At 52.1% G+C, this 24477-nt stretch overlaps 1 protein-coding gene across 7 annotated transcripts; it reads left to right on the forward strand.

The window, feature by feature from the left end:
- Positions 1 to 7017: 7017 nt before the first annotated feature.
- Positions 7018 to 23897, forward strand: EXTL1 (exostosin like glycosyltransferase 1). Of its 7 annotated transcripts, none has more exons than XM_053577178.1 (12): positions 7018 to 8645; positions 15642 to 15735; positions 16039 to 16146; positions 17559 to 17678; positions 18164 to 18296; positions 18477 to 18583; positions 19258 to 19347; positions 20740 to 20826; positions 21226 to 21386; positions 22319 to 22500; positions 22646 to 22849; positions 23135 to 23897. In XM_053577178.1, the coding sequence occupies exons 1-12, from the start codon at positions 7861 to 7863 to the stop codon at positions 23161 to 23163; spliced, it is 2100 nt and encodes a 699-aa protein (XP_053433153.1). In that variant the 5' UTR covers positions 7018 to 7860; the 3' UTR covers positions 23164 to 23897. The 7 variants fall into 7 exon arrangements, with proteins under 7 accessions (XP_053433153.1, XP_053433156.1, XP_053433151.1 ...); XM_053577181.1 differs by having other exon boundaries at positions 22319 to 22487; XM_053577176.1 differs by having other exon boundaries at positions 22646 to 23897.
- The last annotated feature ends 580 nt before the right edge of the window (positions 23898 to 24477 follow it).

Consider the following 24477-nt stretch of genomic DNA (forward strand, 5'->3'; position numbering starts at 1 on the left):
CTCTCTGCTGGGCATCTCCTCAAAGAGCCAACGGGAAGCTGTGTCTACTCTGGGAAGGGAGAAGAGAAGAAATAAATCTTCCTTCCTTGACTTTAGAAAGCAAACTGTTAACTACCTGGGTTCTCAGCAGCCTGCTTGCTGGGTAAACACTTGCCAAGCTGATGCCATTGATTAATCTCTTAGCACCCAAGGCTGAAGTGCAGGTATCTGGGTATGGGCTGCTGGGGGGAGGGTCCAGGAAGTAACTTGAGGGAGGCTGGGCACAGCTTCTAAAGCCTTCAATGAATCTAATTTAGGAGGAAGGAACAGAATGACTTCAGGAACGGGGTTTGACTTCAGCAACTGCCCTCAGCCCATTCAGTCTTGCTGTTCCCCAGACCCCCACCACTGGAATAACAGCCCCCGAAGGAGTGGTGAGGGCCAAAAGCTCAGGCTGCAGCATGAGGCTTGGGCTGTGTCCTGTGTGTGAGGCATTGGACCATGGATGCCTGCCCTCTTCAATCCCTGGCTCTCTCTGGAAAATAGAAACCTACCTTAGAAGGTGCAGAGACCCACCTCCCAGAGGAGCGGGGCCCAGACCCTGGGCCATGTTGAGGAGGATCTTGTTAGAAGGTAGACTTGGGAGGGCTGTAATTATTCACATGTACGTACCTGCAGTTTGCCAAGCACTTTCCCACATGTTATCTCATCCAATGAGTCGCAAAATAAACCTGTAAAGAGGGAATTAGTTCCCTGTGATACCGTGCTTCAAATCCAGGTTCTGTTACTCACTGGCTGTGTAGTCCTGGGGCAATCACCCCTCTGAACCTCGCTAAACTCATTTATAAAATTGGGAGAAGAGCCACTTGCCCTGGCAGTTTTGCTGTGAGGCTTAAATGAAATCCTGGCTCTAGAGAGCTCAGTAGAACCTGGAAGTCGACACTTCCCTCAAATACTCTTTACAGAATGGGAAAATGAGACTCAATAAACTATCAAATTATAATCCTCTGGCTAGTCACAGTGGCTCACGCCTGTAATTCCAGCACTCTGGGAGGCCAAGGTAGGAAGATCCCTTGAGGCCAAGAGTTCAAGACCAGCTTGAACAAGAGTAAGATCGGTCTTTACTAAAATTAGAAAAGTTAGGTGGGTCTGGTGGTATATGCCTGTAGTCACAGCTACCCAGTAGGCTGCAGCAGGAGGATCACTGGAGCCCAGGAGTTTCAAGTTGCAGTGAGCTGCGATGATGACACTGTACTCTAAGCCCAGGCAACAGAGACTCTATTAAAAAAAAAAAAAATTGCCTCAGCGCCTGTAGCTCAAGTGGCAAAGGCACCAGCCACATACACCAGAGCTGGCGGGTTCAAATCCAGCCCGGGCCTGCCAAACAACAATGACAATTACAACCAAAAAATAGTCAGATATTGTGGTGGGCACCTGTGGTCCCAGCTACTTGGGAGGCAGAAGCATGAGAATCGCTTAAAACCCAGGAGTTTGAGGTTGCTGTGAGCGGTGATGCCACGGCACTCTACCCACGGCGACAGCTTGAGGCTCTGTCTCAAAATTAATTAATTAATTAAAAAATTATAATCCTCTAAAAAAAAAATTTTTTTTGAGACAGTCTTACTTTGTCACCCTCAGTAGAGTGCTGTGACATCATAGCTCACAGCAACCTCAAACTGTTGGGCTCAAACAACTCTCTTGCCTCAGCCTCTCAAGTAACTGTGACTACTGGTTCCCCTTCACAACACCCGGCTTTTTTTTTTTTTTTTTTTTTCAAGAGATGGGGTCTCGCTATGGCTTAGGCTGGTCTCAAATCTGTGAGCTCAGGCAATCTACCTCCCTTGGCTACCCAGGTTGCTTGGATTACAGATGTGAGTCACCTCAGCCAGCCTAATCCTCTAAATGTTAAAAAAAATAGTATCAGACATAGGGAATATGTATCTATGTTGTACTTCAGTCATTCATGAGGAAACAGTCGGGTTGAAAAAGCTGGTCCAGAGGACTCACTGGTGACAGTCAAGGAAGCACAAAGAATTCTGGAACAAGATTGCTAGTTAGATTCCAAACAGGCAATGCCCCATATTGCATGACCTGTAACGTTGGGGGGGTGATCTCTACTGGCCAGAAATCATTAGTGTTGGCTGGACGTAGTGGCTTGCACCTGTAATCCTAGCACTCTGGGAGGCTGAGGCAGGTGGATTGCCTGAGCTCATAGGTTTAAGACCAGCCTGAGACGGAATGAGATACTGTTTCTAAAATTAGCCAGGCGTTCTGGGGGGGTGCCTGTAGTCCCAGCCACTCAGGAGGCTGAGGCAAGAGGATCACTTGAGCCCAAGAGTTTGAGGTTGCTGTAAGCTATGACACCACGGCACTCTACCAAAGGGCGACTAAGTGAGACTCTGTCTCCAAAAAAAAACCTCTGGACCTTCCTGCTCTGGAAAGTCTAGACTTGCTACCCCTTTAGGCTGATCATAAGAAAATGAAGGCCCTCCAAAAGGACATGACACGTCCAAGATCACACATTGTGCCTGGGAAAGGAATAGAGGCCAGACCTGCTTTGTCCCAACCCCCACCCTGGGTCCTCTGGATGGCCTTCCTGGTCCTGTACCAAGTGGGGTCCAGCTGTGGGTTACCCACAATGAACAGGAACTGCTCTTCATCCTGGGGGACGCCTGTTGAGGGGCAGACTCACTCCAGCTGAAGCTGGTTGGTAGTGGGGAGTCTTGTAGTGAGTCACCATGGTTTGTGCTCAAGCGAGAGCTGAAATCCCTGGAGCTTCCTGAAACCTCCAGCCCCCGTCACTTGCTAATTCTGCAGTGAGACACCCTGGCAGCCCAGAGCTGGAGGCACAGACCGAGCAGACAAGAAGCAGCAGATGGGTTTCCACGGTGATCTTCTCTTCTAGTCCAAGTGTCTTCCTTCTTCCTGAACAGAGGGGGAGGCGCCGCAAGAAGAACCGGGACGTAGGAGGGGAAAACCCAAGTCCTGGTGCCTAATTTCCCCCCAGACGGACCGCTTGGCACTCCTTAGGCAAGTGGTCTCATTCCCTGGGTCTGAGGAGAGACAGAAGGATGCCATTTGTTAGGCGCCTGCTCCATGCCGAATGCTATACATTCATTTTCTCCTGTAGGTGATCCTCTTCCAGTAAGCCTGTCAGAAAAGAGCTATCCTTAGCATCCTCGTTTTACTGATGAGGAAACAGAAGCACAGAGAAGTGAAGTGGTTTGTCTAGGGACACACAGCTTGTTAAGAGCACTTGATCTCTTACCCATAGCACTGCACAGTGCCCCTTCCTCTCAGCAGGCCAGAGCCATTCTTTCCAGAACTTTCGGACAGTCTGAAGAGGAAAGAAGGGAGGGAACCCCAAGCAGAGAAGGAATACTTCAGATGAAGCAAGGTGTCATTGCTCAGTGGGCATCTTGGCCAATAGGACACTTGGCACCTCAGGCAGGAAGCACCCCTATGCCAGGCAGCTGCAAGGTGGCTGTCACACCACCACAGCTAGGACATGCATGCCACAGTGCTCACAGCCCCAGGATGCCTCCAAAGCTCCACCTTGTCCTCACTTCCACATGAAGGCCTGCCCTCCTCCTCCCAGAAGCCTCCTACCCTTGAACCAGAGGCCAAGACTTCTCCTCCTCCTCACTGCTGTCCTCTCCTTTCTGCCCTGGCCCATTCCCACCTCCCCAAAGTGGCAGCTTCTGTCCCAGTGATCAGAGGCCCTGCAGGTATAGGACGGGCACTCCTTGTGACTGTGATGAGCACAGAAGAGCATGGGGAGGCTGGGCGTGGTGACTCAGGCCTGTAATACCAGCACTCTGGGAGACCAAGGAGGGTGGATTGCCTGAGCTCACGAGTTTGAGACCAGCCTGAGCCAGAGTGAGACCCTGTCTCTAAAAATAGCCAGAAGAAGAAGAAGAAGAAAAGCATGGGGGTCCCAGAACCCTTGGCAGATCCCTGAGATTTATTTATTTATTTATTTTTCTTTTTTTGAGACAGAGTCTCACTATATCTCCCTGGGTAGAGTGCCATGGCGTCGCAGCTCACCGCAACCTCAAACTATTGGGCTTAAGCAATTCTCTTGCCTGAGCTTCCCAAGTAGCTGCGACTACAGGCACCTGCCACAACATCTGGCTATTTTTTTTTTTTTACTACAGTTGCCATTGTTGTTTTTTAGCTGGCCCAGGCTGGGTTCGAACCTGCCAGCCTTGGTATATGTGGCTGGCGCTGTAACCACTGCGCAACCGGTGCCGCACCTTTTGTTTTTGTTCAGTCATGCAGGCTAGAGTGCAGTGGCATCATCATAGCTTACTCCAACCTCAAACTCCTGGGCTGAAGGGATCCTTCTGCCTCTTGCCTCAGACTCCTAAGTAGCTGCGAATATAGGCAGACACCACTATGCCCAGCTAATTTTTCTATTTTTTGTAGAGATGGGGTCTTGCTTTTGCTCAGGTTGGTCTCAAACTCCTGGCCTTAAGTGATCCTCTCACCTCAGCCTCCCAGAGTGCTAGAATTACAGGACTGAGCCACTGCGCCCCGCCCCTGAGATCTATTTTTAAGATGAGCCCAGCTCAGTCCTGGCTGCAAGGGTGCCCTGCCTTCTCTTTCTCCATCCAAGCCCCAGGGCCACCATGTCAATCACAGTCCAGACAAGCCCAGGTCCCAGCTATCCTGAGAGCCTCCCCTGGGGGGATAAAAGGTTCGATAAGACTTGTGTGTGTGCATAGATATATGTATATGGGCATAGCCAGCCAGGGTGCCCAGGGCTTGGGGGTGGGGAAGCTGAGCAGGGTCAGGTATCCCCCCAAACCCCTATTCAGCTGGCCTTGGCCTCCTAGCCACCCATCTTCTAGCCATCCACCCAACCAGTCTCTCACTCATTCAACGGGCATTCTTGGACACTTAGTATATATATTGGTGCTGGGGATGAGGAGGGTAAATGAGTTGCTGTCTCAGAACAGAACTCTTGATCTTCTTCCTCAAAACTGCTCCCCACAGTCTCTCTGCTTCATCTGGTGACAACTGCACCCTGCCTGTGGCTTAGGCTAAACCTCACATCTGATCCATCAGCAAATCTGTTGTTCTGCCCTAGCTCAAAATATATCCAGAATCCAACTGCTTCTCACTCCTTCTTCCCCTACCACCCTAGGCCAAGTCTTCTTGGCTCACTTGGACTACACTTGGCCCAACCCAGCTCCCTGCTGGCTCCCCCATCCTCCCATCCTACTGTCAGCCTCCTCCCTGGAGCCCAGGTGTCAGAGCTAAGCCTTCAGGCAGCAGGCAGGCTCCCCCTCCAAGCCTGTGTCCTGGCTAGTCCCCCTGCCTGGAGTGGTATTCCCCTAGATGCCCACTGCATCTCCTTCCTCGCCTTCTCAGGGGTTTTAGAGGCCTGCCCTAATCCCAGTTAACACCAACCCCCCTGCCTGTCTCTACAGCGGTTACTGCCAAACAGCCTGTGAGATGCTGTATTGATTCACCTTGTTTCTTACCCATTTCCCCTTCCTGGAAGGTCAACTCCAGGAGGGTGAGACTTTACCTGCTCTGTTCACTGCCCTTAGGACCTGCCCTGCCCATAGCAGGGGTTCATAAAATAGCTGTCCAATGTGAATGAATGAGTGACTTGTAGGATGATCAATGGACCAGTCAAAAAAGCTGCCCTTGCCTCCACTGCTGCTATTTCCTGTTTCTAAAATCCAACCTGCAGGTCCTTAGAAGTCTTCTCTGACTCCTGGGCTAGGGAGCCCCTAACTCCACCGTGTCCCCACCCTTTACCCTGTAAAATTGCCTGGTTGCTGGTCTCATTGTCCCTGGAAGGTGATCTCTGAATGCAGAGGTGTGTCTGTCTCAAGAGGCAGCATGGAGCAGTGGTTAGAGGGATGGGCGACCTGGATCCAAATCCTGGCAAAGCTGAGGGCAACACAGGCAAGTCACATAAGCTCCCTGGGCTTGTTTTCTCATCCGTAAAATGTGGATAATTATAGTGTCTCCCTCACTGGGCTGGGGAAAGGTGGTGTGAGCTGACACTACCTCAGCACTTACAGCATGGTTGGCACGTAGTAGGCGTGATGTGGATGTCGGCTCTTACACAGTGTATGGACTATGCCCCACTCCCAGGCTGTTGAGGGCCCCTGGGGAGATGGGACAAGGCAAGCAGGGGAAAGGAAGCCACCACTTGTTGTGGGCCCCCAGGGGATAGGCCTGGAATTAACCTGGCAACCATCTCATGCTGACATTATCATGCCTGTTATAGAGAGAAGGGGACAGAGGCCCAATGCCACCCAGCCAGTCAGGAATATAGGCAGAGCTTCTCTCCAGGTCTGCCATCTTCCCTCATCAGCCGGGGGTCCTGTGTCTCCCCCATTACCCCAGCAGTCCTCCAGTGAGTAACACCACCTGTTCCTGACCCCTCACAGAGCACAGCCCAAGGAAACAACAGGGTAAGTCCCTCAATAGGGCGTGGATTAATGGAGAATCAAGTTCAGGAAGAACTTCCCATGGGGACTGGAGCAAAGGCTGGAAGCTGGCTGAGTTTGGGGTAGGGGTGTGAAGGTGCTAAAGGTGGAGACAACCAATCCTGGGGGTAGTTGGGGGCACCTCACCCAACTCCCCTACTCACACCCCTAATTCCTCATTTATTTGTTGACTTTCTCATCTACTGATCATAGACTGCCCATACTCAGACACCCAGCGGGGCTGACAAGGGCTCAGGGTTCAAATCCCCACTCTGCCACTTCTTAGTTGGGTCACCTTAGGAAGAGTCCATCCCTCCTGTGAACTTCACTTTTCTCATGTTAATGGATAAACCTCTGCCTTGGAGGGTTGCTGGAGTATTTAGAGAGATAGTAGCTCTGACAGCTCCTGGCCAACAGTGAGATGTGGTGCCTCCTGGTTATTTCCAGCAATTGAGGAAGCTGGTTTGGAAGGGGTTAAGTGGATACCCTGCCTCCTAGCTGGGAGCGAATCGGGGCTGGTGGGGAGGAGCTGAGCAGCCGCTAGGAATGAGATCGCCACCAGCCAGATGCTGCCTGGAGAGGGACCGGGAGGAGGCGACAGCAGGGCTCAGCGGACATGGGGCAGGGACCCTGGCCTCAGCAAAGTGACAGCTCCAAACCAGAGGGTGCAGGGCAGCTGCTGGACTGGGCGAAGGAGAGGCTGAGCTGCCTGAGCTGAGGACAGCAACAGAGTAGAAGAGGACAGGACTCTGAGCCCTCCTGGCCCCCTAAGCAGGGGGGATACCAGCTGCCCTTAGGGTCTGACCTCAGCTAACCCTGATGGCCCACATGGGGCACAGGGTCTAATTTTAGCTCCAGCCACAGGGCTTACAGCCCAGGAGTGCCTGCCAGCAGCCAGAGGGACTGTCAGGCAAGACGGGGAGTGGAAGACCAGCTCTGCTTCCTTCCAGCCTGCCCCCTGGCCACGCCAGCCCATAGGAGCCCTGAGTTGTCCCCATGGCCTGGCAGACAGCCCTCCTCTCGGCTGAGGGCAAGGTCGCGGGGCACAGGCAGGAGAGCAGAGGGATACAGCCTTGCAGTCTGGACAGTAGTTGCATCAGCCTAAGTGGTGCCCAGGGTCAGGGTGCCTGGCTGAAGGACAAAGGCTGGCTTGGTTGTCCAAAGTCTATGGAAGCAGAATCCTGGGCAGGAAGGGAAATCCAGAAAGCTGGGTTCTACCCAGCCTCCTCATGCTTGGCCGGCAACTCGCTCTTTGACCTGAGGCAGGCAGCCTGCTCCGGATGGGCCTCAGTCTTCCCATCTGTACAATGAGAGCACCGGACTAGAAGCAGCTCCAGTCCCCCGCCCTCAGGGCCCTCCTCCTCCTCCTGTTTGCTGGCAGAGGCCTCCCAGCTTCCTGGCTTCCACAGTCCTGGCTGTGGGTGGCCACATGCAGTCGTGGAGAAGGAAGTCCCTCTGGCTGGCACTGTCAGCCTCCTGGCTGCTCCTCGTCCTCCTGGGAGGCCTCCCCCTTCTCCGTCCAGCAGTGCCCCCCAGACCTCGGCCAGGGGCTCCCCAAGGCTGGCCCCACTGGCTGGATGCAGAGCTCCTGCAGAGTTTCTCCCAACTGGGGGAACTCCTAGAAGATGCCCCTCGACCTCCTCGAGCCTCTCATGGTAGCAGTTGCAGCTGGGGAACCTGCTTTGACACCTCAAAGTGCAGGGGTGATGGCCTCAAGGTATTTGTGTACCCAGTGACGGCAGCAGCAGCATCAATGTCTGAGACCCATCGCAGGATCCTGGCTTCCATTGAGGGCTCCCGCTACCACAGCTTCAGCCCTACTGAGGCCTGCCTCTACCTACTCCTCAGCCTGGACACCCCAGCTGGAGAATGTGGCCCAGTGCCTTCACAATGGAATGGGGGCAAGAACCATCTGATCCTCAGTCTCCACCCAGCCTCGTGCCCCAGAACCGTGCAGCTGGGACAGGCTATGGTGGCCAAGGCCAGCCCCACAGTGGACTCCTTCCGGTCTGGTTTTGATGTGGCCCTCCCTCTTCTCCCTGAAGCCCACCCATTACAAGGTGGGGTTTCTGGCCAGCTGCGGCAGCACAGCCCACTGCCTGGGGTTGCCCTGCTAGCCCTGGAAGAGGAGAGGGGTGGGTGGCGCACAGCAGGCACCAACTCCTCTGCCTGCCTCTGGGGTGGGCACTGCGAACAAGACCCTGGACCTGAGCTGTAAGTGAACCTTTCCTCTTGGGGGCTGGATGGGGGGGTGGGAAGGGCTGTGGTAGGAGCAAGCCAACAGAGCAAGACAGAGGGCAGGATTGAGATGGCAGAACCAGCTGATGATTCTGGCAAATCGTAGGATTGCAGCAGGAGGAAGTCAGGTTACACAGCAAAGAGCATTTCCATCAAGATGGTGATTTGCCACAAGGGGTATCAAAGGCAGATTTTGGAGTTCTCCCAGAGAATCGTTTTTTTCTTGAGACAGAGTCTCACTTTGTTGCCCCTGGTAGAGTGCCCTGGCGTCATAGCTCACAGCAACTCTAACTCTTGGGTTCAAGTGATCCTCTTGTCTCAGCCTCCCAAGTAGCTGGGACTACAGGTGCCCGCAACAATGCCCAGCTATTTTTAGAGATGGGGTCTCCCTGTAGTTTAGGCTGATCTCGAATTCTTGAGATCAGGTGATCCGCCCACCTTTGCCTCCCAGAGTGCTGGGATTACAGGTGTGAGCCACTGTGCAGGCCTCCCAAGAGAATCGTTAAAAACATAAAACACTGGGCAGCGCCTGTGGCTCAGTGAGTAGGGCGCCGGCCCCATATACCGAGGGTGGCGGGTTCAAACCCAGCCCCGGCCAAACTGCAACAGAAAAATAGCCGGGCGTTGTGGCGGGCGCCTGTAGTCCCAGCTGCTCAGGAGGCTGAGGCAAGAGAATCGCGTAAGCCCAAGAGTTAGAGGTTGCTGTGAGCTGTGTGAGGCCACAGCACTCTACCCGAGGGCGATACAGTGAGACTCTGTCTCTACAAAAAAACATAAAACACAACTCACTTCTACTTACTCCCTTTCCCATGTTCCAATCCTTCTACCCTAATATTTTATTTAACATCTATGTATATAGTGCTTACTCTGAGCCAAGCACTTTTATAATTCATGATTATAATAAAATACGAAGTGCTGTCATTTAAGTCAGTGGTTCTCAACCTTCCTAATGCCACAACCCTTTAATACAGTTCCTCATGTTGTGGTGACCCCCAACCGTAAAATTATTTTCGTTGCTACTTCATAACTGTAATTTTACTACTGTTATGAGTCGTAATGTAAACATCTGATATGCAGGATGTATTTTCTTTTTTTTTTTTTTTTTTGTTTTTTATTTTTTTATTTTTTTTTTTATTGTTGGGGATTCATTGAGGGTACTATAAGCCAGTTACACTGATTGCAATTGTTAGGTAAAGTCCCTCTTGCAATCTGCAGGATGTATTTTCGTTTGTTTTTTTTTTTTTGTAGAGACAGAGTCTCACCTTATGGCCCTCGGTAGAGTGCCGTGGCCTCACACAGCTCACAGCAACCTCCAACTCCTGGGCCTAAGTGATTCTCCTGCCTCAGCCTCCCGAGTAGCTGGGACTACAGGCGCCCGCCACAACGCCCGGCTATTTTTTGGTTGCAGTTTGGCCGGGGCCGGGCTTGAACCCGCCACCCTCGGTATATGGGGCCAGCGCCTTACCGACTGAGCCACAGGCGCCGCCCTGCAGGATGTATTTTCTTTTTTTTTTTTTTTATTTTTGGCCGGGGCTGGGCTTGAACCCCGCCACCTCCGGCATACGGGACCGGCGCCCTACCCGTTGAGCCACAGGCGCCGCCGGAAACTTTTGTTTTGTTTTTTTTTTTTGTAGAGACAGAGTCTCACTGTACCGCCCTCGGGTAGAGTGCCATGGCCACGGCTCACAGCAACCTCTAATTCTTGGGCTTACGCGATTCTCTTGCCTCAGCCTCCCGAGCAGCTGGGACTACAGGCGCCCGCCACAACGCCCGGCCAGGATGTATTTTCATTGGTCATGACCCACAGGTTGAGAACCGCTGATTTAAGTGTTTGTGTACCAGATGCTAAAGTTCAAAGAGCTTAAGTGACTTATCTGAGGTCACCCCAGCCGAGTAGAGACAGTTATTTTAATCCAGAATTACCTATTTTCAAAGCCTTCTGTATGAGAGTTCTGAGTTTTAAGCAAGAGTTTATGATCAACCCCATCATTTGCCTCAGAGGGGTCATGGAGATTAGTCGTAGCTGGAAGCTGCTTCTGTACCTAATTTTGGGGATTAGCCTCCCAAGAAACAGCTTTTGGTTATAGCAAATATGATGCAGGTTGGCCCTGAAGAACTTCCCCACAGTGAAAGGGCTTAATAATATATGAGGGGGCTCTGAGAGCTGGTAAGCTTTTGCAGAAACTTCTCTCCACCTGTGCTCGTTGGGGGACACACCTCATGGGATAAAGCAGTTAACCCCTAAGCACCCTAAGTCCTCTGCAAGTCCAAGAGGCCAGCAGTCTCCAAAGGCTAGGTGGCAGGCAAGAATGGAGGGCCCTCCGTGGTTGTCCAGGGCCCCCACCGCAGAGGGTTCCCTCTCTATCCTCCCCAGAGCAGACCTGAGTTGGAAACTGTCACTCTGGTGGCCCTCCCCCAGGTACCTCTGCCTGTTCTCAGCTAGAACAAACATCAGCTATTCTGAGCTCCACTTCCCTCCCAGGAATTCTTCATGTGGCCCAGCTCCATTTTTGCCTCTACTGGGGACTCCTGGGGCTTCTCTTAGCCTAAGGGCTCTTGTGGGAATGGAAGCTCTCTACCTCCTGAAGGCATGTGGAGGCCTCCAGGCAGCCCTCACAGCAGGGTCAGGCCCTTCTGCCAGGACCCATCCTTAGCTGGCATCTTCAGCAATAACCTGAAAAGTTGAGGATCGCCCCAGGCCTCCTAAGCTCACCTCTGGTGACAATGTTGTCTGTTTCTGATTAGACACTCAGGTATTTGTGCTTGTAGGAAGTTCCTCTTTTGGCTGATTTTAGTTATCACTGAGTGTAGTTGGTTATTTGTGAATCCGAAAGCTTTGCAGTCTGAGCTTGTTTGAGAAACTGAAAGTTAGGGATCTGTACATAGCAGGTAGGTGCTCACTAAGTATTTACTGATGGTTCTAACCTTGAAGGAACTGGCAACAGTTTTCTTTTCTTTTCTTTTTTTTCTTTTGAGACAATCTCACTTTATTGCCCTGGGTTGAGTGCCATGGTGTCATCACAGTTCACAGCAATCTCAGTCTCTTGGGTTCAAGAGATACTCCTGTCTCCATCTCCCAAGTAGCTGGGACTACAGGCACCCATCGCCACACCCAGCTAATTTTTAATTTTTTTTTCTTTTTTTACAGTTTTTGGCCAGGGCCAGGTTTGAACCTGCCACCTCTGGTATATGGGGCTGGCACCCTACTCCTTAAGCCACAGGCACCGCCTAATTTTTTTTTTAATTGAACATTTTTTTTTTTTTTTTTTTTTTGGCGGGGGCCGGGTTCGAACCCACCACCTCCAGCATACGGGGCTGGCGCCCTACTCCTTTGAGCCACAGGCGCCACCCTAGTTTTTTTAAATTTTTAATAGAGGTGGGGGAGGTCTCACTGTTGCTGAGGATGGTCTCGAACTCGTGAGCTCAACCAATCCATGTGCCTTGGCCTTCCAGAATGGTAGGATTACAGGCACGAGCCACTGCGCCCAGCCTGGCCACAGTTTTCTAACTAGCATGGCTCACCCTCTGAATAGCATTTTTATTTTTATTTTATTTTATTTTATTATTATTATTTTTTTTTTTTGCAGTTTTTGGCCGGGGCTGGATTTGAACCCGCCACCTCTGGTATATGGGGCCGGCGCCCTACTCCTTTGAGCCACAGGTGCCGCCCTGAATACCACTTTTAATAAGTTTATTCCCAAACTACTAGACTTGTCAGCCTTTCATTGTCTTCTGAACTTCAAGGAGTTTTTTCTGGCCTCAGTCTACCTGCAGGTGACAAGGTAGCTTGAGCCTCAATTTCTCAGAAGTGCTAGGCAGCTGCCTGGGTCAGACAGACAATATAGGGACAGAGTGAGAGGTAGCCTGAATAAACAAGTGCTGGCCAGGGAAAGAGGCCATCCATTCACAGTCCCTGCCACTGTCCCACATTCACTTAGCTAGCCAGAGAGGGGGAAGGGAGGAAACTAGCATTTGAGGATTGTCTGTCTTGGGCCAGGTGCTGTGCCAGACACATTACCTGTCATCATTAATCATTTCGGACACCCTTCATGGAAGGCGTTATTATCCCCATTCCAGGGAAAAGGAAACTGAGGCTCAGAGAAGTGGAGTGAGGCAGCCAAGGGCATTTGGTGACAAGGCGCTATGTTCTCCCGGGTCCTCCTCTGCTTTGTGATCATGTACTTGGACACAGTGGAGTTGGGATTAAACCCTGCATGCCTGGCTCCAAAGCCCACGTTTTTCCACTTTGGTTGAAAAGTCTCTTGTTGCTTTGGAATAAGTCTCCACCCATTTAAGTTGTTATTTATTTATTTTTATGAATAGGTAATTCATTCACGTAGTACAAAATTCTAAAGGTACAAAAGAGTATACAGTAAAAAGTCTCCCTCCCACCCCTGTCTCCTGGCCACCCAGTGTTCCTGCCTGGAGCCAAACACCATATTCAGTTTAAGTGTCTTTTCTGAGAAACTCTGTGTGTCTACAAGCAATATATATATATATTCTCCACTATTTTTTTAAACAGAAATTCAATGCATGTTTTAAAGTTCCCCAGCCTGTATCCATTGGGCAAAGGAGGTGCCAAGGGCCAATGATACTTTTTGGGATCCAGGAAGACATTTTGATTTCTTTGAAAATCAGAAGAAAAAAATGAACTTTTAAGGTAGAAGAAAAAGTTTTAATATACAGAGTGGACACAAAGTTTGTGTGTAATTTAAAATAGTTTAACATAGTAAATTGCGTGTGAAGTTTATGTCCACTTTGTATAACATTATTTGTTTTTATACTAACACAGTTATCAAATATAATTTGTAATTTTTTTCATGATAGGAGGAGCTAGAAAGGCCAAAGTGTCCAGGACACAAGGAAGTCACAATGCAGCCATGGTTAGAGTCACACTGACCACCCCTGGGCCCTGAGGCCCTGAGTTTGTGGCAGATACCTTACACCGTGAGAGAATCCCAAGACTTCATCAGTGCTCACACTCTGCCTTCCCACAGTCTGCTTACTTACCTTTACTGATGGGGAACTCACCACCTTCTAAAGCCAGCCACCATCTGAGCTCTCAGCCAGCTCCAGTACTAAAATCTGTGCTGAAATTGGACGCTTGCAGACATTTGGTCCACTGGGCCCACATCTATTCTTTAGTGCTACATTGAGCATCATTCATTTAGCACCCACTGGTGCCTGTTCCCCAGCAGGTGCCCTGCTAGGATACTAGAAGAGGGAGGTATAGCCCTGTCCCCAAGTAGCTCAGTCTCGTAGGAGAGGCAGACAAGTTGATAGTTTGACACACATTGTTCAAGCAGAGAGAGGCTGCATAAGGTGCCTGCTGGCTCCTCTGTATAAGAGCTGTATGACCTTTTTGAGCCTCAATTTCCTTGTCTGTAAAATGGGATAATAACAGCACATACCTCCCATCCATAGAGTTGCTGTGAGAATGAAGTGAGTTAATGCATCTAAAGCTCTTAGAACAGTGCCTTAGAAAGGCCAGCTTGGCTCAATGTTACTGCAGCACACAAGGAAGCAAGAGCAGAGAGAACCATCTCTGGAGAGGGCAGGGAGGTTTCCAAGAGGAGGTGATGTTTCAGCTTAGATGTTAAGACAGAATAGAAAGAGTTCCCCAGGCTGGCAGTGCAAGGAGGGGCACTCCAGGGTGATAGAAAAGGGAAAAGATAAGTAAAGACAGAGGAGAGAACAATGGAGGTTTAGGGGCTCAGGGGCACAGTTTATCCAACAGGTTCTTGGTGTCACTTTGGGCTCCATGAAGCCTTAACCTAGAAGTTTTCAGTTCCTTAGAGCTTTATTGGAGGGTAATGAGGGCTATGTCTGCTTGGCTGGTGCTGTGGCTTTTAATGGAGGTGGGGGATGTTCTGGCATTTAACTTGTGGCTTCCTCCAAGGAGGCTGATGGACACCTGAGCATTGAATGGAGGAGAAATCATGCTGGGGTCCCTGGGAGCCCCCCAGGCAGCAGCTCTGGGGTGGCTCAGGGTTAGGAGTTGACACATCTCGATTCTTGTCCTATCTCTGACCCAGAGCAAGGTCACCCTTTCTGTGACTCTGGACCACTCCTTGAGTCTCTCTGGGACTCAGTCTCCCCATCTGTTCCCTGAGGGTTGGCCCAAAGGTTGCCTAAGTACTCCCAGGTCTGCTTCTTGGAGGTTCCGGCTCAGAACCAAACAGGCTGTGGCTGAAGGAGGTCCTGGGACCCTCTGGGCCCTACTCATTTTCCCACTCTAAGCAGGCTTATGAGCCAGGGGTCCTGCCTGGTCTTCCCTCTACTCCCTAACCCCCACCTGGGTCACAGGCAATGGGTCCTTGGCTGGGTGGTCCCAGCCAGGTGGCTCTGAGGAGGCTGTGACTCCTGCCCCTCCCCCACAGCCACACACAGCCTGAGTGTGGCCCTGGGCTGGGGGAGGAGGTGGAAGGAACAGAGGAGCCCTGTCCTCTGGGCAAGGGGGCCTCTAGGCAAAAGCTTCCTGTGTGGTTCCAGGCTGGGGGCCCAGCCCACCTCATGACAGAGAAGGCTTTCATGAGCTTAGCTGTCCGCATGGGGATAGAGCTGGGCATGGAAGCCACTCAGGTGAGGGGTGCCTAAGAGTGTGTATGGGGGTGGGGGAGGGCAAACATGTGCCTGCCTAAGTCAGATGGGGCCTTGGAACATCAGGTTCCACTGTCTCCCATTTTGCAGATAAGGGCAGCTGAGGCCCAGAGAAGGCAAAGGAGGTGTCTAAGACCACCAAGGGCAGAAGCAGTGGTAGGGTCCTGGGCCCCTGCCTCCTAACCCAGATGCAAGGCCAGTGCGAGGCTATTTGTGTCAGTGTGTGTGTGGTGTTTGCACACCAGGAATTTGGGAGTAGAGGTGTAGGGTGCAGGTGTGGGGTGGGGGGCTGCAGAGGGAGCCAGGCAGGGTGAGGGGCAGCTGTCCAGGCTCATCTCATACGAGTGGGGACCTCTTCATGTCCCCACTTAGGACCCAGCCCAGGGAAACACTGCCTAATGCCACCTTCTGCCTCATCTTCGGCAAACGGCCTGATGCCTCCTTGCGCTTCCTCCAAGCCCTGCAGGTATAACGCCAGTCTGAGCATCTCTGTCCTCTGTTCCCCCACACTCCTGAGCTGGCAGGGCATGGGCAGTGAGCTGCCCGCTTCTTTACTGTGCATTCAGGTGTGCCTGTGCCACATTCACCACTCCCTCTGCAGAAATGCACCCTGCCACGCCCACCCTCCAACAAACCCAGCTTTCGTCTCCTCTTTGCCCCTTGCCCTCAACAGCAGCAGCTGCTGACTTGGAACTGGGAGGGGTGAGTATGAACAGGGTAGGGCTGGACCCTCACCACTAACCTCTCTGTCCTCTCCCCCTGCCCCCAGGCTGGCTGCATCCCTGTGCTTCTCAGCCCCCGCTGGGAGCTGCCCTTCTCTGAGGTCATTGACTGGACCAAGGCGGCCATCATAGCTGATGAGAGGCTCCTACTTCAGGTAGCTTGGGGCCCTGCCCATGGGAGGAACCCCAGAATCCTGGTCCCTTGGCTGGCCATGATCCTCATTCCTACCCTCATCCATGTTTATTGATGAATTTGCCTAGCCCCAAGCCTTCCCTCTGAGCCTCCCACAGAAGCAGATGGAGATAGAAATTCCTAAGGGTTCTGAGAACAAGTCCTGAGCGTCTCTCAGCCTCAGTTTCCCCAACACTACAATGGCATGTTAGACCAGACAATCCCCATGGGCCTGGCTCTAGTGGTCTACAACTGCTTAAATAACCAATTTAAGTGAAAGCTACAACAAATTTCAAAATCAGAGTGCCTCCGTGGGGTTTGGGGTAGGAAAACAAATATACAGTGACTTCCATCTAATGAAACTAATTTCGCCCAGCTCTGAAACGCACATGTGTGAGCCTGCCTAGAATCCCCTGAGAAGTGAGAATGGTGGGCGGCGCCTGTGGCTCAGTGAGCAGGGCGCCGGCCCCATATACCGAGGGTGGCGGGTTCAAACCCGGCCCCGGCCAAACTGCAACCAAAAAATAGCCGGGCGTTGTGGCGGGCGCCTGTAGTCCCAGCTACTTGGGAGGCTGAGGCAGGAGAATCACCTAAGCCCAGGAGTTGGAGGTTGCTGTGAGCTGTGTGAGGCCACGGCACTCTACCGAGGGCCATAAAGTTAGACTCTGTCTCTACAAAAAAAAAAAAAAAAAAAAAAAAAAAGAAGTGAGAATGGTATAGGCAGAGGGTCAATAATAGCTATTATATCATTTACTTATCAGGCCTCTGCAATGTACTAATATCAGTGATCTAATTTAATCCTCACAACCACCCCAGAAGATAGGTACTTATTATGCCCATTTTACACATAAAGAAACAGAAAGGTTAAGTAGCATGACCACAGTCACAGGTTACCCAGTGGCATTTAAACCCAGCTGGATATGACCCCTGAACTCTTACCTGGGACCTGGCCAAGGCTGGCTGCTACTCCTAACCCACTTGAAGAACTATGGGGAGTGGGCTTCTGGTTCCCAGGTCTCCAGCTTTCCTCCCAAGCAATCTACCTATTCAATGCCATTCCTATCAAAACACCAACATCGTACTTTCAAGATTTGGAAAAAATGATTCTGCGTTTTGTACGGAACCGGAAAAAACCCCGTATAGCTAAGGCAGTTCTCTGTAACAAAAATAAAGCTGGGGGCATCAGCATACCAGATTTTAGTCTGTACTACAAAGCCATAGTGCTCAAGACAGCATGGTACTGGCACAAAAACGAGACGTAGACACTTGGAATTGAATTGAAAACCAAGAAATGAAACTAACATTTTACAACCACCTGATCTTTGATAAACCAAACAAGCACATCTTGTTTGGACACAGCCCCACACATCTTCCTTTTCTCCCTCTGTACCCCAGGTCCCGGCTGCCCTCCAGGAGATGTCCCCTGCACGGGTCCTTGCCCTGCGGCAGCAGACCCAGTTTCTGTGGGACGCCTACTTCTCCTCAGTGGAAAAGGTCATCCACACCATGCTGGAGGTGAGGGAGATTTCTCGAGGGGGGCCCTTCCCCCTATCATACTCCTCTCTCCCAATACCTCCTCTACCCCAGTATTTGGGGATCTTCCTTAAAGATGCTTCTGGAATGAATCTGAGACTTGCTGTGAAATTTTGGACAAATTTCTTCTCCGGTCTTGGCCTCCGTTTTCCTATCTGTAGAGGGGACAACTGTGGCAAATAGATTTCAAAGTATGTGCCAACTCCAATTGCTTGGCAATGCTGGCCCGGGAAACTGTTGAGAGGGAGTTTGAGCCTGGAAAGAATGCCACGACCTGTGGTGATGTCTGCTGTGAGTGAGGAAGGAAAGGGAGGCAGCAAGCCTGCCACTATCTGCTGCCTCTGGAACACCATCAGAGTGACCCCAGGGGGCTGGTGACGCAGCTGCCCTTCCCGGAGCATGGAGGGGGAGGTGTGGCCATGGCCACACTGGCCACTCCCTCTGGATAGTTCTCTGTCTTTTTACAGATTATTCAGGATCGGATCTTCAGAACATCTGCTCACCTCTCACTGCTGTGGAACAGCCCCCCAGGGGCACTCCTGGCTCTGCCTACTTTTTCCATCATCCCCCAGGACTTCCCTTTCTACCACTTTCAGCAGGGTATGCCGGAGGGACAGGATGACTTATAGTCCCTCAGTCTGCCCAGCCTCATCTATAGACCCCTACCAAGACCCTCCATGAGCCCCCAAATCTCTCCTGGCTCCTGGGATCCCCTACTCAGGTCATTGTCCATGGGTTCTGTCCCCTCCCACCCTAATGGCCTGTGTCTCATTCCCCCAGGCTCCCGCCTTGAGGGCAGATTCAGCGCCCTGATCTGGGTGGGGGCCCCAGGCCAGCCCCCCCTGAAGCTCATCCAGGCGGTGGCAGGCTCCCAGCACTGTGCCCAGGTCTGCCCCCTTGCCGGCTGGAGTCTTGGGGTCTGGGGTGGGAACAAGGGAGAGGGCAGGGTCCTTGAAGCATCTAGACTCCAAAATGACTGTCCATTTTGTGGGGGAAGGCATAGGAAGATTTCCAGGTCCTCTGGCTGCCTTCTTCTTTAAGTCCCATGATTTTTCTTCCTTTCTCCCATGGAAACTGATGACGCCTGTGCAGGAGGCTAGAGCAGTAAATGTTCATTCATTCATTCAGTAGCCATTTTCTAAGCACCAGCCCCTGGGCTCAATGCTGAACAGAGAAAAAGCAGTAAATTCTGCCTTGGTATTCAAACTCAGCATTTTCCAGAGACTGTCAAATCACACTTCTAAGAAGCCAGAGACTCTGGAGAGTACTTGCAGAGGAAGAAAGCAGTTAGCTCAGCCAGGGTGCAGACTAAGGTGGCTCCATACACAGGCTATTTGAGCTGGGCTGAGGATGGGGGCTACCATATCATGGGTAGCTACCTTCTTGTCACCAGAATTCCTGCTTTCCAGAAGCCCAGAGGCAAGGAGAGGGCAGCAATGAAAATACCTTGGATCTAACTAAGCCATCCTCCCATGCACACACATGTGGCTGCTTTGTCCACCCCCTTCTGCCCCATACCCCAGACTTCAGGAACCCTTCCCCCCATCTCCTTTCCTCCTAGATCTTGGTTCTCTGGAGCAATGAGCAGCCACTTCCATCCAGGTGGCCCGAGACAGCAGTGCCCTTGACAGTCATGAATGGGCACAGGAAGGTGAGGGAGGGGGAGGCCATAAAAGGGGTGGGCTCATGCTGGGAACTGGGGAGGGCACACACAGGGCGCCCAAATCACCTGAAGAAATCACATAGTAGGTTTCAGCTGCAGGCCTAATAGAAATGACTCTTCCCTCCCTGGCCCTTGTAAATTGGGCTTCCAGAGCATTAGGAGATCTGTTTCTTTCAAATAAGGGATTTCTTTTCTTTCTTTCTTTTTTTTTTTTTTGAGACAGAGTCTCACTCTATTGCCCAGGCTGGAGTGCAGCGGTGTCATCGTAGCTTACTGCAATCTTAAACTCTGGGGCTCAAGCAATCCTTCTGCCTCAGCCTCCCCAAGTACCTAGAACTACAGTCATGTGCCACCGACTCTGGCTAATTTTTCTACTTTTAGTAGAGATGGGGTCTTGTTTGTGCTCAGGCTGGTCTTGAACACCTGACCTGAAGTGATTTTTGCCCCTCAGACTCTCAGAGTGCTAGGATTATAGGCAAGAGCCACTGTTCCCAGCCCAAATGAGGGATTTTTTTTGAGACAGTCTCACTGTGTCATCCTGAGTAGAGTGCTCTGGCATCATCATAGCTAACAGAAACTTCAGGCTCAAGTGATCTTCATGCCACAGCTTTGCAAGTAGCTGGACTACGGGTGCCCGCCACAAAACCCAGCTAGTTTTTCTATTTTTTTTTTTTTTTTTTTTTATTTATTTTTTTTGTAGAGACAGAGTCTCACTGTACCGCCCTCGGGTAGAGTGCCGTGGCGTCACACGGCTCACAGCAACCTCTAACTCTTGGGCTTACACGATTCTCTTGCCTCAGCCTCCAGAGCAGCTGGGACTACAGGCGCCCGCCACAACGCCCGGCTATTTTTTGGTTGCAGTTTGGCCGGGGCTGGGTTTGAACCCGCCACCCTCGGCATATGGGGCTGGCACCCCACTCACTGAGCCACAGGCGCCACCCTAGTTTTTCTATTTTTAATAGAGACAGGGGTCTTGCTCTTGCTCAGGGTAGTTTCAAACTCCTAAGCTCAAGCAATGCACCTGCCTTGGCCTCACAGAATGCTAGGATTACAGGTGTAAGCCACTGCACCCAGCCCAAATGAGGGATTTTTTGATAATCTTCGCAGAGTTGATGGAGTATAACAACATGACAATAGAGGAATCCTGACTTGTCAAAACTGCAAGGGCTCCTAGAGATCAACTGTCCCATTTTACTGAAGGGGAAACTGAAATCTAGAGAAGTCAAATAAGTTGCCCAGATCCCGGAGCAAGTTCCAGGCAGCCTTCCTATGTTTGTGGCCATGGCTCGATAGGAAGCCTGAGGGCTCCCACTTACTGCATACTGGGGGGTGCAGGGAGTTGTCCCAAGGTTGAGTCTCCTTCACCCCCTCCTGATGCAGGTCAGTGATCGCTTCTTCCCATATAGCAGCATCAGCACTGACGCCATTCTCAGCCTCGATGCCCGCAGCAGTCTCTCCACAAGCGAGGTGAGAGCTGAGCCCAGGAGGAGCCCAGTATGGGTGAGGACAGAGCCAGGGGGCTCTGGCAGCACTTTGCTTTCCCAGAGCTGGGTGATCAGAGGTCACGAAGCCCAGACTCTTGTTTTTGAAACCACCCCCGGCAAGCCAGGCATTCTCCTCTTTAAGAATCTAATAGGGTCTTTCTAAGACTCTTTTGAGAGCAGTTTTCATGGCTTCTAGCTGAGAAAGTTCCTCTGAGGGTCCCCTGGGAAATTCTATGCTACACTTGTAGCCAAGTCCAAGTAATTGCTCCTCTCTTGAGTCCTGCCCCCAGCCCCTCAGCCAGGCTAGCCCTGCCTCCACATCTCTGGATGTGCCTAGTAGTCAGGAAGTCCTTCCTCACAGCTTACTTAAATCCCTCTCCAGGTGGACTTTGCCTTTGTGGTGTGGCAGAGCTTCCCAGAGCGGATGGTGGGCTTTCTGACGTGGAGCCATTTCTGGGATGAGGCCCTGGGGGGCTGGGGCTACACTGCTGAGAAGACCAACAAATTCTCCATGGTTCTCACCACAGCCGCCTTCTATCATAGGTACAAATGCCTACCCTGGCACATGGATCAAGAGGTAGATCAGATCTACCACTTCCCAGTTGTGTGATCCCGGGAAAGTCTCTTGAGTTTCAGTTTCCTCTTCTGTAAATTGGGATGTATTCACTTCACAGTGCTGGCGTGATCATCAAATGAAGTCCTTGCCACACAGATCTCCAACCAATTGTAGTTAGTGTTATTTTGACTAGAACCATGTAGTGGGTAAGAACTGTTTGGGTTTGGTGGTGGTGGTGATCCTGTTGCCTTATAATTGTCAGTGTGATGGGTTGGGGACCATCCCACACCTTCCAGAAGCTGCCTGAAACACATTCAGTCTTGAGATGGGGACTGAATTCTGGAGGATCTCTTCAGAGGGGTTTCTTAAACATGTTTAAATCAAGTATAGTATGTGTAACCTGGAAATTCTTGCAGATTACCTAGGAGGTCTGCAGGGAATTCTCAGTAAAGAATAACCCTCATATGTGTAGGGTGGGCCCAGGTTGTCCCACAGTGGGGCCCTATGAAGCCAGGTTCACCTGAAGCAGCATGAGCCTGGTTAGTCCACATCCTTCCTGAAGCTGGTCTTTGGGCTGCAATATGTGATGGCTTTAGAACCAGCTGGCCCTAGGCCTAAATCTGGGTCTGTTTGAGTTCAGAGCTCAGAGCCTGGGGGTGGGGACCCCAAGGAGCTGTGAGGGGAAGGACAGGGAGTACACCACTGGCTGAAGTTAAGCCATGGGGCACAAAGCAGTGGAGAGCTGTTCATATTGGGGATGGGAGCTCTCTGAAGCAGCCAGGGCTCAGAGGGGAGCAGGGCTTTCCCAAGAAGCTTGGGGACTAGGGTCAAAGGGAGAGGTGAGGTTCAGGAGAGAGGAGAATGGGGCCTGGGGGGTGAATTCAGCTGCAGCCTCTCCATGTTGTCCCCCCTTGCTCAGGTATTACCACACCCTCTTCACCTATTCCTTGCCCAAGGCTCTGAGGACGCTGACAGATGAGACACCCGCCTGTGTGGACATATTGATGAACTTCCTAGTAGCTGCGGTCACCAAGCTGCCCCCTATCAAGTTGCCCTACGGCAAGCAGCAGCAGAAGGCTGCTCCACCGGTGAGGGGGCCAGGTCGGCACTAACTGGGGGAGGAAAGGAGGAAGGATTCCTTCTCAGTGTCTAATCCAAATCCTTCTTGCTGCAGAGGGGTGGGGGTCGGGGGTTCGGGCTTGGAAGGACAGAGAAGCTCATCAATGCTTTTCTTCTCCCCCATAAGGCGCCTGGGGTCCCAAAGTCCGGGCTAAAGCACCAGCCCCCAGCCCCGGACTGCATCAACCAGATGGCAGCAGCGTTTGGCCACATGCCCCTGGTGTCCTCTTGCTTGCGTCTGGACCCGGTGTTGTTCAAGGACCCGGTGTCGGTGCAGCGCAAGAAGTACCGCAGCCTGGAGAAGCCCTAGGGGGACCCGCGGAGATCCTAGGTCTGCTCCTAGGGGGCGGGGCGCCTACCTGCAAGTTCAGCCTACTTCCTTGGGACGTCAGAGAACCAATCATGACAGTTACCCAGACAAGCGGCCTAGCCCTATTGGCCAATCACAGCCACGGCGCCCTGAGGGGCGGGGCCTCGAGCTACTGCCAGGCAGCTCTTGGCGTAGCCGGGTTGCGCTGCGCTCGCCGCCTGCCGCTAGGCGTCTCCCTGGGTTTCCCCCTTGCCTGGAATGCCGTTCTTTGCTTCTGCACCCAGATAACTTCTGCTTGTGTTTCAGATCCTAGCCTCCTCCAGAGACTTGCCTGACCCTCATCCCTGTGCCGGATGAGTTCAGTCTCCTTTGTGCTTTCGCGGTATAGCACTGCCTCGCCGTGTGTACACCTCAGGCCCCAGGACTGGCCTCTGAGCTTCAGACCGCAGGTCGTGTCCTCTTCTGACAGGTGCGCCGCAAATATACGACGAACAGATGAAAGAGACATTAACCGCGTGCCTGGCTTCATGCCAGCGGTGGCAGGAGTGTGACCAATGACTTTAGGGAAGTCACGTCAGACCTTTAGGTTGTCAGCCTTAATCCTTGCGCTCCAGCCAAGGAGCAGACAGGTACAAGGAAGCGACGAGTGGGGGGAACAAGAGATGAGAACGAAGGCACCGCCCCAGTCCTGCCGGCCGGGGACCCTCTATTCAGTCATGGCCTTCTTCCATGCATTACCAACCTAGACCACTAGAGGTCAGCGCTGCACCGCTTTCCCCCTTCGAAAGGGTCTGGAGTTTTAAACGCTCCCCTGGTCTGAGGGTGGGCAGGGGGGTGAGGAGGGTTAGCGGTTATGTGCAGCCCGAGGGCTGAAAACTGGGGAGAGGAATCTGAATAGCTCCAACCCTTTGGCTTGCACACTTGGAACTCTGGAAGGGGCCGTTTCTCGGTGGGACCCGGGGATGTCCCGAGGCTCTATAGGTTGGAATGGAGTGGGGGAGGGGACGCTAGGTTCTGGCTTCATACACCTAGAACTGGAATTATCACTTCCGAAATAAAGCGCGTGTCCTTGCCCTCTCACGTTCAGGCTATAAATACCCTTACAGCAGCTGCGCGGGGGAAGACCCTCAGCGCTTGCCTGGGAGCGGGGTGACTCCAAAAGGGTGGTGGTGGTGGGTCTAGCCCAGGTCCAAGGTTGTCAGGTGTTTTCCCGCTTTGATAGCCTCGCAGCTCTGGAAATTCCCGTGACTAGCTCGCTGGCAGGAACACGCTGTCCCCCAAGGCCCGTCCAAGGCCTCACACCCCCATCCTCCAGCTTGACTGCTGACCCCTAGATAACTCAGGTCCTCCCTGGAGCCAGTCACAAATGGACTTGCAGAGTGGGGCAGACTGGGCTGTTAGGTGCTTGAGGCACGGGGGTGGGCTGACAGTTCAAGGGAGGGGAGACAGTCTGGCCCAGAGTCCTGGCAGTGGAGGATGGGTGAGGACGCACATGGCTTAGCCCAGGCAACCTTCCTGGGGTAGGGAGTGCCCTGGGTGCCAGGCCTAACCAGGGAAAAGATGCATCTTCCAATTCAATCATACTGCAGCACCCAGGACACTGAAGTGCCTTAAGTTCCTGAGGCCTGACATAGCTGGGGCATAGAGAT

This window comes from Nycticebus coucang, chromosome 22 (assembly GCF_027406575.1).
Source record: "Nycticebus coucang isolate mNycCou1 chromosome 22, mNycCou1.pri, whole genome shotgun sequence".
In the NCBI taxonomy this organism is placed as follows: domain Eukaryota; kingdom Metazoa; phylum Chordata; class Mammalia; order Primates; family Lorisidae; genus Nycticebus; species Nycticebus coucang.

What these genes read in the sequence shown, in the direction of transcription:
- EXTL1 (XM_053577176.1), top strand. Translation starts at nt 7,861, where the DNA reads ATGCAGTCGTGGAGAAGGAAGTCCCTCTGGCTGGCACTGTCAGCCTCC. An exon ending in TCATCCACACCATGCTGGAG is followed by an intron (nt 17,679 to 18,163) that starts GTGAGGGAGATT and finishes GTCTTTTTACAG; the next exon opens with ATTATTCAGGATCGGATCTT. An exon ending in TCCACCGGTGAGGGGGCCAG is followed by an intron (nt 22,501 to 22,645) that starts GTCGGCACTAAC and finishes CTCCCCCATAAG; the next exon opens with GCGCCTGGGGTCCCAAAGTC.